Source organism: Micromonas commoda, chromosome 13 (assembly GCF_000090985.2).
Source record: "Micromonas commoda chromosome 13, complete sequence".
In the NCBI taxonomy this organism is placed as follows: domain Eukaryota; kingdom Viridiplantae; phylum Chlorophyta; class Mamiellophyceae; order Mamiellales; family Mamiellaceae; genus Micromonas; species Micromonas commoda.
In genome coordinates, this window is record NC_013050.1 from 22911 (window position 1) to 38564 (window position 15654).

At 65.3% G+C, this 15654-nt stretch overlaps 8 protein-coding genes across 8 annotated transcripts; 4 read left to right on the forward strand and 4 right to left on the reverse strand.

Annotated features, from left to right (window-relative positions):
- Positions 1-150: 150 nt before the first annotated feature.
- MICPUN_63358 (predicted protein) lies at positions 151-1425 on the forward strand (the record flags this gene model as incomplete). The annotated part of the gene is made up of 1 exon (XM_002505334.1): positions 151-1425. One exon carries the CDS (start codon positions 151-153, stop codon positions 1423-1425), a length of 1275 nt encoding a protein of 424 aa, XP_002505380.1.
- A 118-nt stretch (positions 1426-1543) lies between these two features.
- On the reverse strand, positions 1544-3366 carry MICPUN_63359 (platz-like transcription factor; the record flags this gene model as incomplete). Its single annotated transcript, XM_002505585.1, has 3 exons — positions 1544-2357; positions 2489-3153; positions 3358-3366. 3 exons carry the CDS (start codon positions 3364-3366, stop codon positions 1544-1546), a joined length of 1488 nt encoding a protein of 495 aa, XP_002505631.1.
- A 699-nt stretch (positions 3367-4065) lies between these two features.
- On the reverse strand, positions 4066-6183 carry MICPUN_103635 (hypothetical protein; the record flags this gene model as incomplete). Its single annotated transcript, XM_002505586.1, has 2 exons — positions 4066-6036; positions 6163-6183. The coding sequence occupies 2 exons, from the start codon at positions 6181-6183 to the stop codon at positions 4066-4068; spliced, it is 1992 nt and encodes a 663-aa protein (XP_002505632.1).
- Positions 6184-6582: 399 nt separating this feature from the next.
- MICPUN_63361 (predicted protein) lies at positions 6583-7812 on the forward strand (the record flags this gene model as incomplete). Its single annotated transcript, XM_002505335.1, has 1 exon — positions 6583-7812. One exon carries the CDS (start codon positions 6583-6585, stop codon positions 7810-7812), a length of 1230 nt encoding a protein of 409 aa, XP_002505381.1.
- A 118-nt stretch (positions 7813-7930) lies between these two features.
- Positions 7931-8875, forward strand: MICPUN_63362 (predicted protein; the record flags this gene model as incomplete). The annotated part of the gene is made up of 1 exon (XM_002505336.1): positions 7931-8875. One exon carries the CDS (start codon positions 7931-7933, stop codon positions 8873-8875), a length of 945 nt encoding a protein of 314 aa, XP_002505382.1.
- Positions 8876-8933: 58 nt separating this feature from the next.
- MICPUN_87445 (amidase) lies at positions 8934-9995 on the reverse strand (the record flags this gene model as incomplete). The annotated part of the gene is made up of 1 exon (XM_002505587.1): positions 8934-9995. One exon carries the CDS (start codon positions 9993-9995, stop codon positions 8934-8936), a length of 1062 nt encoding a protein of 353 aa, XP_002505633.1.
- A 225-nt stretch (positions 9996-10220) lies between these two features.
- MICPUN_92195 (predicted protein) lies at positions 10221-12299 on the reverse strand. The gene is made up of 3 exons (XM_002505588.1): positions 12232-12299; positions 11825-12051; positions 10221-11690 (listed from the first exon to the last, which is right to left on the reverse strand). The coding sequence occupies exons 1-3, from the start codon at positions 12285-12287 to the stop codon at positions 10327-10329; spliced, it is 1647 nt and encodes a 548-aa protein (XP_002505634.1). The 5' UTR covers positions 12288-12299; the 3' UTR covers positions 10221-10326.
- A 1278-nt stretch (positions 12300-13577) lies between these two features.
- MICPUN_71611 (predicted protein) lies at positions 13578-14102 on the forward strand (the record flags this gene model as incomplete). The annotated part of the gene is made up of 1 exon (XM_002505337.1): positions 13578-14102. A coding segment is annotated over one exon (525 nt), but the record flags the coding sequence as incomplete, so codon positions are not given.
- Between the last annotated feature and the right edge of the window lie 1552 nt (positions 14103-15654).

Genomic DNA, 15654 nt, shown 5'->3' on the forward strand with positions numbered 1-15654 from the left:
ATGCTCGCATCGATCCAAGGCGATACCGCGCCTTTACTCGCGCGCGGCGCCGGAGGGGTCGGAGACGGAAGGGATGGAGAGGCGGTGTCACGGGCCCCCGCGGCTTCCTCTTGGTTCGCGTCAGTCGCGCGCTCGCGCGTCGCCGTCGCGATGGCGCTCTTGCTTCTCGCGCTCGTCGCGCTCGTCGGGAGCGATTCCGGGCTCCGCGCGGCCGCTCTGGGCTCCGGCGCGAGGTCGGCGGCGCGCCGTCACGGGGACCCCGCCTCGAGCCACGTCCACCGGGCGGGTCGCGGATCGTGGAGAGGACGCGCCAAGTTCAGGGACGACGACGTCTCGGGCGCCTCGACGTCTTCGATTTTGCGCAACGCCCCCGGGCCGATCCCGGGGCTCGTCGAGCACGTCGACGCCGTCTCGGGCGCCACCAAGTTCCGGCTGGTGTCCTTCTGCAACCGCGCGTACTGGCCTTTTCTGCACGTCGCGACGCAGAGCGTTCGCGCGGCGGCGCCGGACATGTTGCCCTACTGGACCGTGCTCGTCCCCGACGAGGGCACGGCGGAGTTCGTCCGTGACAAGGCGTCGGACGTGGACGTGTTCGTTGACGACGACCTGCGGGGCATCGTCGCCGCGAACGCTGAAAAGTTTGACGACACGCCCGACGGCGAACGCGCCGAGCGAGCCGAGCTGCGGCGGCTGATGAGCTGGAGGAGGGTGCACGCGATGCACGGTTTGTTGGACGCCGGGTACACCACCGTGTTCATCGAGCCCGACGTGGTGTTCGCCGGGGATCCCACGAACGTGTTGAACGAGGTCCTCACCAGAGCCGACGTCGCCGTGGGGAGCGACTACGGTAGAGGTAAGTACGCCAGGCGACACGCGAATACCAAAGTTTTAGTCGCGAAACCGACGGCGTCGGCGAAGGCGCTGTTCGCAGAGTGGCAGGGCGCCGAGGCGAACGAGGGTGCCGACGGTGGGTCGACACGCACCGAGCGCGCCTACCTCCTGCGCACGATCCTGCGTGAAGGAAGGAAAAGGAGAGGTTCTGGCGCGGTGGTCGAGGTTCTGGACGAGACCGCGGTGGCGAGTTACCTGTCGCACCCAGCGGATGATATGGATGACGCTAGTAACGACGACGGCGCTAGTAGTCTCGGCGCGCGCGGGTCCACGCGCACGATCGAGCGCCCGGTCATGATCACCGGCGGGGGATGCGACGACGTCAACTACAAGCTCAACTGGCTCAACCAGGCGGTGCTGAGGTACGCGTTGCCGCCGGGTCCGGAGGGTCGGAAACCGTTGGACTTCGAGGCGGTTCGCGCGGGGTGCGACGAGGCGACGCGGCGGGTGGCGATGAGGGAACGGGCGAGAAGGGGTGGTAAACACCGACGCGAACACCACCGCCGCGAGAACCACGACGACGAGTACGAGTGACGTGCGTTGTTTGCCAATGCGTATTGAACACAGCTACTAGACCGGTGTTGCGTGAAAACTTTGGGGAAAAGGATGGAATGCGTTTCGTCTCTTCGCGGCGGCGTATTCGTATTTCTCATCACGCGTGCGGCGACTTCTTCGGCCTCGATTTGCGCCTGCTGTTGGACACCAGCGCGAACGGCACCGCGGCCAGGCCGTCCAACAGGTCCGATTCGCTCCCGAGCCTCGACTTCTTGCCCGAGCTAGATCCGGGCGCCGCGGGTCTCTTGACGTCGCCCCGGTCCGCCGGCGTCACCGGCCCATTCGCCGCGAGCGAGTTGAGCGGCCTCGGCTCCTTCTTCGCGTTCGTCTTGATCGTGGCGGGCACCTTCACGCCGTTCACGCCGTTTGCGTCCCCACTCCGCTCCTTCTTCAATGCCGCGGACGGGGTTCTGGGCTCACCCTTTGGTTTCGTTTTCGCCCCCGCCGTCTCCTTCTTCTCCTTCTTGACGCGGGGTTTGGCGGCGTCCCCCTTGGCGACGGCTGACGGCTCGCCCCCCTCCCGGTCGCGCTTGGCACCCTTACCGCTAGTTCCCACGCCCGCCGCCTCCGACTCGGCCGCCGCCTCCTTCGCCGCCTCTTCCGACGGGGTCATGTCCGCGCCCGCCGACACCTTGCACGAGATGGAGCAGTAGTCAGCCGTGGGCGTCTGCAGGGTCCTCGCGCAGTGCGCGCACGCGCTGTACTTCTTGTCCACATCCTTCGCCTTGGACCTCCGGCTCGACGACGCCGACGCCGACGCGTCGTCCTTCGCCCCGTCCTTCTTACCCCTCGGATGCGGTCGCTCGGACAGGAACACCACCCTCGCGCTGTTGATGACGTACGTCTGGATGTATCGAACGTCCATCAGCTCGCACACATCTTGCACCCTGACCACGTTGTGGTACGAGGACCTTCGGATCTGGTGGAGGCGCGGCGGGGGGACGGGGGGACGCGTCAGCGACGGAATCGGGCGGGAATGAATCGCGAGGACGCAAAAGGACGATGACGCGCGGTCGGTTGGATCGACATTGTCGATCGCGACGCGCGGAGCGCGCGGGGGGAGGCGGCGTCCCCGATGGATAAAAAGGCTGCCGTCGATACCACCGCCCGCGAACACGCCAAAGAGGAACAAATGCAGTTCTCGTCTTCGCCGGTCGACGGGGTCTTGGGGGTTGGTCCGCGTCGACGAGCACGTCGACGGACGATGCGACGCCACCCAGAGATCCTCATCCGAGTCGCGATCTCACAGACCGGGCATCGCGCGATCTCTCCGGTCGCGTGACCGCGAGATCGGTCGTCCCCGGAGGAGACCCTCGGAGAGTCGGTGCTCGAGCCCGGCGAGAGGACCAACGAAAGAAGAACACCGATGCGAAAAAACCCTGCGGGGTCGCGCGCCGGAAACGCGGCGTCGACGTCGGCACGGCGCGAAAATGTCACGTTCGACGCCGCGGACGAGACGTTCACGAAGTAAGTCATCTTGCCGATCGAAAACCGGATCGAAATTCGAGCGTGAAAGGACGTGCGAGCGCTCACCTGGACCACCTCCCTACCGCCGGCACAGCTCGAACATAGGGTCTCCTGGGTCTTCAAGCAGAACAGATTGGTGAGCTCCCCTTTGCCGGTCGAGACCTGGTGGTTTGGGCACGGTAGAAAGTAAGTGCTCCGACACAGCTCGGGGACCCAGGCCAGGTCCCTGGGAAGCGAATCCTGCGCAGTACGGGACACGGGGATGATCGCGCGCGTCAGCGGGAGGAGTCAGCGGCGCGCACATGCGACCGCGAGATTTACCAAATCCTCGGAGCCCCGCGCAATATCTCAAGAGGGAAAAAGCGTGAGATAGCGTCGGAGGTTGGGCGCGAAATGCCGGGCAGGTGGGGCGGATCGGGCGAGGCTCGCGGGGTCTGCACGTACCTTTCCCATCTGTTCGTGCGGGACGAGCACCTCACGCGCGTTTTATTCGTCGGGCGCGCGCTCAGCGCCCTCGTGAAGTGGGGGAGGCATCCGGGTTTTTTTCGCTCTTTGGTCGTCTTCAGTGCGTAGCTCGTAGCGAGTCGCAGTGTCTGTATCCCCTCGACGAGTCTGAATTCCCATACGGTTCGACCCGAGTGGTGGTGCAGCCCGAAAAAAACGTCGATTCAGATGCCGATTTTTTCTGACTTGTCTCAAAGGGGGTCTTTTGTGTTATGGGCCCCTCAAGAACATGTTCCTGGATTTTCATTCGTCCGCACTCGGATTCCTTCGATACGGACGTAATCACGATTTAAAAACCCGTCCTCGTGCGCTGGTATGGGCCGCAGCCAATGATCGCCTCACAAATGGCGAAGGAGTCAAAACCGTGTGAAAAATCAGGCTTGACTCCCCCATTTATACGGAGCGAGACCTTGAGTTTTAGACCGTCCTTTGGTTTTCGAATGTTAGTTTTCAATCGTCACACTCTGTTTTTCAATGCCCGAGCGACTGGATTGGAGAGTGGGAACCTTTCCCAAGCCTTCTTTTCCCGAGAGGAGAAGGTTCAGAAAAGTTTGAGATCCGAAGCAGTTTCGCGATGCGTGGCCGTGCGCTCTTCAAATCACAACCGTCGTCTGTCTAACACTCCCCGGGCCCCCATCAGCGCCGGCATCAGCTCGGCGCGGGAAGCGACGCCCTGACACCCGCGCGCCTCAGGTCCTCGGTCGATCCCCCGCCGGCGTTCTCCAGCGAGCTCACGTCCCAACCCGCGACGCGGTCGAGGGTGATTGCGGTGAGTTCGCCGTTGACGCCCTCGTCCGCGTCCACGTCCACTCCGTGCGACCGCAACAGGTCCTCGAGCTGGATGTTCCGCGCGTACGTGGTCCTGAGCACCTCCGACAGCGTGGTGCTCATCTCCTCGTGCAGCTCCGCCCTGAACGTGACGTCCTCCAGCTCCCGCCGCAGCTCCTTCACCTCGCGGTTGTGCGCCTTGAGCTGCTCCTTGGAACCAACCTGGGACCCACCGGACTTGCCCGCGCCCAACGCCTTGAACACGGACGCGAGCTTCCCGCTCCTGCTACCGCCGCTGACGCCGCCGCCGATCGAAGCGTTTTTGTCTTTCGAAGCGTTTTTGTCTTTCGCGTCGTCGCCAGCTGTGTCGCCAGCTGTGCCGCCGCCGCTCCCGCCCGAAGTCGCGGCGCTCACCCCGGACAGGCCGCTGTACCCGCTCTGGTTCGATCGAAGCGACGAGGACCTGTCGAAGGTTGGCTTCAGCAGCGAGGGTCTCCTCTGTCCGTTGAGCGGGGACCCGGACCCGGACCCGGACCCCGACCCGCCGCCGACCCTGAGCTCGGCGATTGTCCCCTTGAGCCTCGCGCTCTCCGCTTTGGCCACGCCCAGCTCCTTCGCGAGCCGCTCCGTCTCCTTCGTCTTGTCCGCGAGTTGCTTTCGTAAATCCGCAACCTCGGATTCCTCCTTGGCCACCAGCGGCTCGAGACGCGCCAAAGCCTCGACCGCCTTTGCCTCGCCGGCGTCCGCGGCTTCCTTGTACAGCGCCGCCGCCTCGCGCAAATCCCGCCGCACGCCCAACCCATTCTCGTGCAGCGTCGCCAGGTTATGCACAGCCTCCGCGAACCCCTTGTCCGCTGCGGCGCGAAAGTGCCGCGCCGCCTCCTCGTGGTGGTCGCCGATCATGCACAGGTATCCGAGGTTATTGAGCGCGTGCGCGTGCCCCGATTTAGCGGCTCGAGCGTACAGCTCCTTCGCCCTTTCGACGTCGGGCCCGCGCCCGGGGTCCACCAGCCCGTCCTCGTGTAGGATGCCGAGGTTGTTGAGCGCGGACGCGTTACCCTGCGCGGCGGCCTTCTCGTACCAGAAGGCTGCTGCGCCGTGGTCCACGCCGACGCCCTCGCCGCCGTCGTAGAGGGCGCCGAGGTTATTCTGCGCCTTGGCGAATCCCGCGTCGGCGGCGGCCCTGTACCACCTCGCCGCGATCACCGCATCCTTAGCGACCCCCAAGCCTTTCTCGTAAAGGTGCCCGAGGTTACACTGCGCCTCCCTGTGTGACATGTCCGCCGCCCTCTGGTAGTTTGAGAGCGCGGCGGGGTAGTCCCCCGCCGCCTCGGCGAACGCGCCCGCCGCGTTGACGCAGTCGGCGTCTCCCATCGCGGCGCCCCTCGCGAACCAACGCTGCGCGTCCTTCTCGCTCCTGCCGCACCCCTTACCGTCGCGGAAACACACGCCGAGGCGGTGCATCGCGGGAGGGTGGGCGTTCGGGGGTTCCGCAGCCTCCAGGTACAGCAGGAACGCCTCGCCGTGGGACTGGTGCACGTAAAATTCTTTGTCCCCCAACGCGCACAGCTGTGCCCCGCGATCGTGCGATCCCCCGGGCATCGGGGCGAATCGAGAGGCCGTAGGACCCACGCCTGGTCCGCGTGGGACTCCGCCACCGTGTCTGGGCTGCGCGGAGGGCGGGGGCGCCTCGTCGTCGCTGCTCTCCACCGAGATGCTCCGATCCCGGTAGTGGGCCGAATTACCTCCTCCGTTGTGTCCGTCCCTCGGCTGCTTGGGCGCGGGGGGGCTCTCGTCGTCGGACGAGTACGTGAAATTACGAGCAATGGTCGACGGCGTCGCCTGGCTCGCCTGCGGAAAAGGGAGGAGGGAGGAGAGGGAGGAGAGACCGGTGAGGTTGGGGAAAGGGGGCGCCCCGAGAAGAGTGAATTGAACGTTAGGGCCCGAATCCGCGCTTGCGCGGGACGGGTTCCGCACCAGCTGAGCCGCCCTGCTCATCGAGCTCGCCCTCGGCCGCTCCGATCGAGCCTTCTAGCTCCTCTGACCGGGACGTTCCGGGTCCCGGGCGACCCTTCTCTGTGGCGGAGGGTGACGCGCTGAGAGCCCCCGTTCATCGTCAGCTTCGTTGCCTTCGGGTCGGGCACCTCGCAGGGTCAAAATCGACGCGACGGAGATTTCGTGACTGCAACGCATAGAGCCGAAAAGACGCGTTTTCCTAACTCGACAACGACGGTCTACTGGTACTCGGACCTGATCCAGGAGGAGATAAAAAAAGGCAACAGAGAACCCTGAACCCTCAAGAAAATATCCTCCGCCCAATCCGATCGCCACTAAGGAGCGTCGCACTCACCCGCGTCGCCCGCCCCAGTCCCCCCGAACGTCCCACAGTTCATCATCATGGCTGCTCTCGCCGGCTGCCGGGCGGTCCGCCTGACCGCGCCCGCCCGCGTCAACTCCCTGAAGCGCTCCGCCTCCGTCCGCCAATCGGCGGTCCGGATGGCCGTGCCCCGCTCGCGCGGCGCCCTCAGCGTCGCCGCCGCGGCCAAGAACTACAAGATCACCCTCCTCCCCGGCGACGGCATCGGCCCCGAGATCATGGCCGTCGCGAAGGACATCCTCGTCGAGGTCGGCTCCCAGAGGGACATCGCCTTCGACTTCACCGAGTGCCTCGTGGGCGGCGCCGCGATCGACGCCACCGGCGTGCCCCTGCCCCCCGAGACCCTCGCCACGTGCCAAGCCTCCGACGCCGTCCTCCTCGCCGCCATCGGCGGCTACAAGTGGGATACACTCCCCGCCGACCAGAGGCCCGAGCAGGGTCTCCTCGGCCTCCGCGCGGGCCTCGGCGTCTTCGCCAACCTTCGCCCCGCCAACATCCTCCCCCAGCTCATCGACGCATCCTCCCTCAAGCGCGAAGTCGTCGAGGGCACCGACATCATGGTCGTCCGCGAACTCATCGGAGGCATCTACTTCGGCAAGCCCAAGGGATTCGGCACGGACGAGGCCGGCAACCGCACCGGTTTCAACACCATGGTCTACTCCGTCCCCGAGATTGAGCGCATCGCTCGCGTCGGGTTCGAGACGGCGAAGAAGCGAAGCAACCGACTGTGCTCCGTGGAGAAGTCCAACGTCCTGGAGGTGAGCCAGCTGTGGAAGGAGATCGTCACGAAGGTGCACCAGGAGGAGTACCCGGAAGTGGAGCTCTCGCACATGTACGTGGACAACGCGGCGATGCAGATCATCCGCGCTCCCACCCAATTCGACACCATCGTCACCGGCAACATCTTCGGCGACATCCTCTCCGACGCGGCTTCGATGCTCACCGGTTCCATCGGCATGCTCCCCTCCGCGGCGGTCGGCACCGACGGCCCGGGGCTTTACGAGCCCGTGCACGGCTCCGCGCCCGACATCGCGGGCACGGACAAGGCGAACCCCCTCGCGCAGGTGCTCTCCGCGGCGATGATGCTGAGGTACCAGTTCGGCGAGGAGGAGGCGGCGGCGCAGATCGAGAAGGCTGTGAACGACGCGCTGGACGAGGGGTACCGCACGGGCGATATCATGTCCAGCGGGTGCACCCAGGTGGGCTGCGTGAAGATGGGTGAGATCCTCATGGAGAAGATCAAGGCCTAAACCCGCGACGTCGAGACTTAGCCCAACCTTTTTATTACCAGTACAGAACCGCTTTTCCGAGGAATTTCAAAATTATAACGCACGACCCCGTCGCAGCACGTATCCGTCGTCGACCACCATGTATGGAGGCTTTACGTTTGGTCATGTCTATGGCTTCAACAAGCCGAAGAAGGCGAAGAAGGCCGCAAAGCCCCCAAAGGATAACTGGTTCGAGCGCCTCTCCAACGACGAGCTCAAGTCTTTGTGCAGATCCGCAAAGCTGCCGGTGAGCGGCACCAAAGCCGAGCTCGTGGCCCGCCTTCTGGAGGACCAGAGCACGGCTCGCTTCGGCGTCGAGTCCAAAGCGAGTGTATTCCGCCGCGACGGCGAGTATATTCCCGGGACCGATGGCGAGACTCTGGAGAGCCTCAAGGACCAGTGCAAGAACGCCGGCCTCAGCTCCACGGGCTCCAAATTCAAACTCGTGGAGCGTCTCGTGCAGCACGCGCACGGGACCGGCGCACCCAAGCGAGCCGCGAACGTGATGCTCAACCCCGATGGATCCACGGCGTACGATGAGAACGGCAAGGCGGTGGTGAAGAAGCGCAAGGTGGGCAAGCCAACCAAGCCCAACTTGGACAAGATCAAAGAACGCATGCGCGCTCAGATCTTCGTCGACAAACGCAAATGGAGCGACGCCAAGTACAAGGCGCACGCCTCGGTCGTGTGCGAGACGGGGGACAAGATCATCACCGCCGAGGTTGAAAAGAAAATCTCGTTCTTAAATGAACGCGACCCGATCGCGTACAAAGTCTGCGTCGAGGTCATTCGCGCCATCGATCAATCCTGGGACGGGTACGAACTGACCGGCCAAGGTCGGTGCTCGTGGGAGCTCCGATCGCTCCTCGAGTCGGTCGAGTTCTTCATCGGAGAGGGCAAGCCCGCGGCAGGTATGACCGAGGAGGAAATCAAGCGCGACGAGTTCCAGATCGAACGAGTCGCAGCGCAGAGATGGTGCACGTCCCTCAGGGCGAAGTACAGAGAGTACGTCGGCGAGGATCTTGAGAAGTCATTTTACTTGTAATCGAAAGCGAACAGACTGGGCGGGACAGCCGTTCGCCGACATCTCGTATATAATCACGTCACGTCAGGTTCTCCGATTCCATCATGACCTGCTCCTGAGAGGGCAGAGGCACGCCGGGGACGGGACAGCAGTTCACCCCGATGTGCCCTCGGGTGATCTTCTCAACCTGCGCCTGCGCCAGCTCGGGATTGTTGACCCACGTGTCGTAGAACGTGAACGGGCACTTGGCCACGCCCTTGTCGCCGTCGCCCGAGGCGTACACGCCCGTGTACCCGCGGTGCAGCAGCTTGAACAGATGGTTCTGGCTCTGGTCGTTCTCGCGCGCGTCGCGGATGGCGGAGATGGAGAGCTGCGCGTACTGCACGCCATCCGTCTCGGTTGAGCACTCGCCCAGCGTCCTCCCGTCGTTGCCCACGATGGCGCTGTGCCCAAAGTAGGAGTACACCCCGTCGTTGCCCGATGCGTTGGCGACGGCGACGTACACGTTGTTCATCCACGCCATGCACTTGGCGACCATGATCTGCTGCTCCTTCGCGGGGTACATGTAGCCCTGGCATCGAACGATGAGCTCGGCGCCTTTCATGGCGCAGTCGCGCCAAATCTCCGGATAGTTGCCGTCGTCGCAGATGATGAGAGACATCTTGATGCCCTTGGGGCCGGTGGTGACGTACGTGCAGTCCCCGGGGTACCAACCCTCGATGGGGCACCAGGGTAAGATTTTGCGGTACTTCTGGACAATCTCGCCTTCGTCGTTGATGAGCACTAAGGTGTTGTAAGGCTGTTTCTTGGGGTCCTCGTTTCGTTCGCCAGTGAGGGAAAACACGCCCCAAACCTTGGACTTCTTGCACGCGGCGCTGAACATGTCCGTCTCGGGGCCGGGGATAGTGACCGCGGTGGCGAACATCTCGTCGCGATCGTACATGATTCCCTGCGTGCTGTATTCAGGGAACACGATGAGGTCCATGCCGGGAAGGCCCGCTTTCATGCCCTCGATCTTGCTGCAAATCTCCTTCACATTTGCGTGCACGTCCTCCACCGTGTGCAGACGCGGCATCTTGTACTGATACACGCACACGCCGACCGTGTCCGGGGAGCTGGAAATGTCACCGTGACGAGACATGACGCTATCGAGGATTTGCGAGTGTGGAAATTTTGCGCGGAGGAGAGTGTCGGTCCGAGCAATCGCGGTCGGTAATTTGCTCGCGCGAAAGGACCACCGCGTGATCTACGTGACCACGAAAAGTCGCACAAAAGTCGCGGGAAAACTATGACGTCAGCAGAATCAGAGCTGGACGCGCCGCCGCCAAGGCTGTCGTCGAGGTAAACGGCGAGACACCGCGGGATTCACGAACGAAGAAAATATAGTCAACACACGGTGCGAGCGAACGATATTGGTCCTATGGTACACGGTTCGCGGTTTCGTCGTCGCCATCCTCCAAGGGCTCATCGTCCTACCTCCTCGGCGAGCCCATCGAGTTGAGGACGCTCGTTCGCTCACCCGCGCGCTCGATCCTCTCCTCGAGCGCAAACTTCTTCCGAAGGACCGGTCGCACGTCCTGCGCCTGCGCGAGCCTCGCGAGCAGCGGCATCAGCTTCAGCAGCTGCCTGTCGCTCTGGTCGTCGAACCAGCTCTCGATGGGCACCCCGTTGTCAACCTGAAAGCCAAACGCCTGCGGCGAGTTATCCACGATGATCGTCTTCGCCAGGTCCCGCCCGAGCACGCTCAGGTCCTTCATGTAGTTACCCTCCACCAGCACGCAGCTCTCGCGGTACAGGCGGTGCTTGATGAGCACCTGGTTTGGGTCAATCTTGTTCAGCAATCGCTCGGCGTACACCCTCTGCGACGCGGTGAAGACGACAACCTCGAAATGCCGCGCGGCAAATTCCATAAACTCGGTGAGGTACGGCCTTCGCCTCACGTTGACGATGTGCTGCTGGCCGTTGAACGTCACGGGAAACGAGAAATCAGCCTCCTCGATGGTCTGCTCCAGGTTGGAGTGCACCAAGGTCTCGTCCAGGTCCAGCACCAACGTGTTCTTGTTCTTGTGCACCGGGGACTTGCGGGGCAAGATGGCTGGTCGGTTCGCTCGAACGCACGACGACAGCGGGGGCAAGCCGTGGATAAACACCCACGGGTCGAACTCCTCGTCGTACTCCTCGTCGTCGAGCTCGTCCTCGTACGTGTACTCGTCGTCCACGAACGATTCGGTCCACTTCCCGAACCCGTCCTGGAGGGTTCCCTTCCCGGTGCCCGATCCGCCGGGCACGTCCCCGCGGCTCGAAGCCGCGAGGACGGCGCCGTCGCTCTCCGTCTCCTCAGCCTCGTCGCTCTCCAGGCTCCTCGCGTCCTCCCCGTTCGCGTCCCCGTCCGAGATCCGCACGGGCTCGGCGTCGGAGATGTCCTCCGAGTCCGAGTCCTTGGACAGACGGACGGGCGGCTCGGGGGGTAACGCTCCGCCTCCTCCTCCGACGGCGATCGGTTTGGGCGCCGGCCTCGTCCTGACGGATTTGGACGACGGCGCCGGCGCTCCCGTCGTGGCCGCCCTCGTGGACGCGCGTACGCTCCTTCCGCTCGCGCCGCCGCGGTTGGACGCGTCCTGCGCCTTCGCCGTCTTCGCAGCCTTGGCGGATTTGGACGTCGAGAAGAAGGAGAAAAACGGCGAGAAGATTGAACCCGTGCCGGTGCGCTTGGTCTTCTCCTTGACCGCACCCTTCTTCACCTTGCCCTTGCGGCTGCCGCCCTCGACGTCGTCGCCATCGAACGCCAGATTACGCGCCACCTCGTCGCCGGTGGACGCCGGCGCCTTGGAACCTCCTGCGGCGGCGGGGTGCTCGACGGTCAACTTTTTGGATTTGAGAATGCGCTCCTCGCGACGCCGCGGGCGTCCAAGGCGGTCGCAATGCGCTTCGCGGAACGGTCGTATCGGGACGATGAGGTGGATGACTCACCTTTACTTTTCCTCACGCTGCTCGTTATGAACGCCGAGCCCGGTCCTTGGGCGTAGCCCGTCGCCCCGCGGGTTCTCTTGCTGGCGCTGTCGTCGTCCTCCTCCAGATCCTCGTCGGCATTCGCGTCCCTCTTGCGCTTCGACGCGCTCTTCCCGAGGCTCTTCAGCAGCGAGAATCCCGCGTTGAATATGGAGAAAGAGGAGAGCCTGCGATCCTTCTTGGCTTCGCTGCGGTCGGGTGGGGCGATGCGGGCGACATCGAGGTCAGCGGGGTGTCGGGGTGTCGGGCGCGGATACGGAGATCGCGGAACAATAATGGGTGCCGCGGGGGGTATAAAGATGCGGGAATGTTCAACCGGGCTTCCCCTGCGGGAGCGGCGATGGAAAGCGACTCGACGGCGTACGCACCCGTCGGGACTCTCGTATATAGTCGGCGGCATCTCACCCCTGCGCGGTGAGGGCATTCGGCCCCGCGCTGTGGGGGTATGGCCGCCACCGACCCCGAAGCCGTCCTCGGCACCACCGCGGTTGAGAACTTCCGTGACTCGAAACGAGCGAGACGAAAGATTCCCCGCTGAAACGCGCTGCGCGCCGCACGAAGCCACGCAACTCCAAACATTGTTCCAAACAATCCAAGCAGTCACTCAGAGCGAGCACCAAGTCGCGGACCGCGGGCCGGCCGCACCGAGTGACCGCTCACTCGCTCGCTCGTTCGCACATCGACGGGACGCGTCAGTTCCGCGCGTCGCGACTCGTGACAAGCATCGCCGACAGTCGCGAAAGGCGGCTCGCTCGGGGCGGTGACCCAGAAATAAATTTCGCACAAACGCGGCTCCGTCGCACACGTCGACCGATCGGCGACGATGGTGGACGAGGGATGGACCACGGTGGAGAAGAAGGCCCCGACGGGGGCCGGCAGGGCGTCGGGCGGTGGCAGAACCGACCAGGGCGCGCGCTCGAGCGCGAGCAGGATGAACGGTGGGTCCCGGACGCGTCCACCGCCGGGCGACTTTTTTGTCCGCCGCCCCTTTTTTTCCCGGGTCGCAAACCCTCCCCGCCGAGCGACGATTGATTTGGTGGCGGAGGCGCGCGTCGTCCCCGCCCCGCGTCGCGCGAAGACGCGATCGCGTCCGCGCATAACCCCCGCCTCGTCTATCGCTCCTTTCCCGCGAGAACCCTCGACCGACTCGTTCGCTGATTCGTCGATCCCCCCCCACCCCCGCACCGCAGGCGACGGTCGTAAGGATGGACCAAACACGGGCGCGGGGCCCGGCGGCGGGTCGGGGCCGAACTCCCGCGGAGGCTCCGGGCGGGGGGGCGTCGGCACGCCCCGCGGCGTCGGCGCGGAGGGCGGCGGCGTCGGCGATGCGTTCGCGCCGCGCTCCCGCCGCGTCAGCGACCCGGGTCGCGGCGACGGCGACGACGGCGACGTCAACGGCGGCGGCGGCGACGCGCGCGCCCGGCGCTCCCCCGCGACGCGCAAGAACGAGAGCCAACATCATCACAATCATCAGTCGGCCGACGCGAACCGATCCCATGGAAACAACGCCGCAGCCGCCTCGAGGGACAGGCGCAAGTCCGGGGAACAACTCCATTCGAGCAACGGCACCAACCGACGCACGAACAAGTCCGAGTACAAGCCCGGCGACGCCATCGCGGACATCGACACCCTCGCGCGGGCCATCGGTTTATGCGAACCAGGCGACGTGGCGCGGGTGCTGGCCAATTCGCAGTTTCGACCCGGAGCGCCCGCGTTTACGACGCTCATCAAGACGTGCGGCCGGAGCGGCGGCTGGGACAAGGCGCTCGAGCTGTACCAGGCGATGAAGAGCAGGGGCGTGGCGGCGAACACCATCACGTGCTCAGCGCTCATCAACGCTTGCGGCAAGAGCAAGCAATGGGAGAAGGCGCTGGACGTCTTCCGGGAGATGAAAGCGGACGGCGTCGAGGCGAACATCTTCACCTACTCGGCGCTCATATCCGCCTGCGCCAAGGGCAGACAGCTGGACAAGGCCCTCGAGGTGTTTCGCGAGTGCCAGGTATCGGGGGTTGAACCCGACGCCATCACGTACGGGACGGTCATCGCCGCGTGCGAAAAGGGCAAGCGGTGCGACGAGGCGCTTGACATTTTCCGACAGATGCGTGCCAAAAACGTCGACGCGAACGTCATCACGTACAACTCCGTGCTCAGCGCGTGCGACAGGGCGGGACGCGCCGACGACGCCCTCGACATCTTCGCTCAAATGCGCAAAGAGGGGGTCAAACCGGATAAGCACTCGTACGCGGCGGTCATCGGCGCGTGCGCGACGGGCGGCAAACTCGACGAAGCGATGGCGACGTACAGAGCGGGTTCACGAGCCGTGGACCCGGACCCCGCGCTGTACGCCGCGGCGATGCAGGCGTGCGCGGCGCCCGGTAGCGCGCACGCGGGGGACGCCGCGGGGATATGGCGTGAGATGCGGGAGAAACTGCCGGACCAAACCCCGGGCGCGTCCACCGCGGCTTCGTGCGTCTCCGCGTGCGAAGCCGCGGGTAACTTTCGACAGATGCTCGACGTCATAGGCGTTACAGCGGGCGTTACGGACTCCTCGCGGCGTGATGAGGAGGCCGAGGCGGCCGCCAACGCCGTCGTGAAGGAGGCGGAGGCGAAGCTGGCGCAGGCGAAGGATGCGCCGCCGCCCGTGCTCACCGCCGCGGCGATCCTCTCGGGAAAAACCGCGGCGTTGGACGCCAAGCTCGCCGCCGAAGCCGCGCTTTCCGCCGCCAAACTCGCCCAAAAGACGGCGTCGCTCCAAACTCGCGCCAGGGGGGTGCGAACGGACCTCCCGCAGGCGTCGTACGCGTCCTTAATGACGGCGTGCGAACGCGGCGGGCTGAGCGCGCGAGCCGTCGACGTCTTCGCCGCCGCTCGAGCCGCTTCGTTCATCCGACCGGTCAGTTCCAACCCAGCCGCTGCAAACTCGGAATCGCCGCCCGTGACCGCCAACTCGGACCCGGCGTGGCACGAGCGCGCGCTTCGAGCCGCCCACGCGGGCGGCCTCGGCGCCGACGCGGTGGAGATTTTGTCGTCGATGGCGGACAACTGCGTCGGGGGCGCCACAGCCGTCGCGAGAGCGTCGGCTCTCGGCGCGTGCGTAGCGTCCCCCCCCGGGTCTCTCAAAGGGTTCGACCCGAACCCGACCAGAACGGTGTGGGCGTTGATCAAATCCGCGGTGCGTGCGCACGCGATGGCCGAGGGCAAGTCGGGGAGCTCCGCGAGGCCCGCGACGCAGGCGTGCCGCGCGGCGGGCGCGTGCGCCGCCAAGGAGGGCGACGTCGAGCTCGCCGCGGATGTCCTCGCCGTCGTGACCTCCGCCGGTCCGGATGACGAGATAACAAACGACGCGTCCGTTGTCGCGTCGTGCGCCGCCGCCTTTGCCGTCGCCGGAGACGTCGCAAAAGCCGCGGAGACGCTGCGGAGGAACGCCGACGGCGACGGCCTCGCGTCGGCGCTCGCCGCCATTTGCGCCGCGGGCGCCGGAGCGTCGGTTCTCGCGACGCTCTCCAACGACGCGTGCCTCGGCGCTTGCGGGGGCGTCACCGAGGGCACGTGCGCGGCGATCGTAGCGTGCGTCGGCGAGGGACGGGGCGGGGAGGCGAGGAACGCCGCGCGCGCGGTCGAGCTTCTCGGCGCGTGGGGCGAGACGCACGCGTGCGCCGTCGCCGCGGCGAAGAGGCTGGAGGAGGGGGCGCGCGCGAGCAAGGAGAGCAAGGCGGCTTCCTCGTCGCCGGCCACGCCCGGGAGCCCGGGAGCGAAGGGGGGACCCGGGGGCGAGGGAACCGCGCAACCCG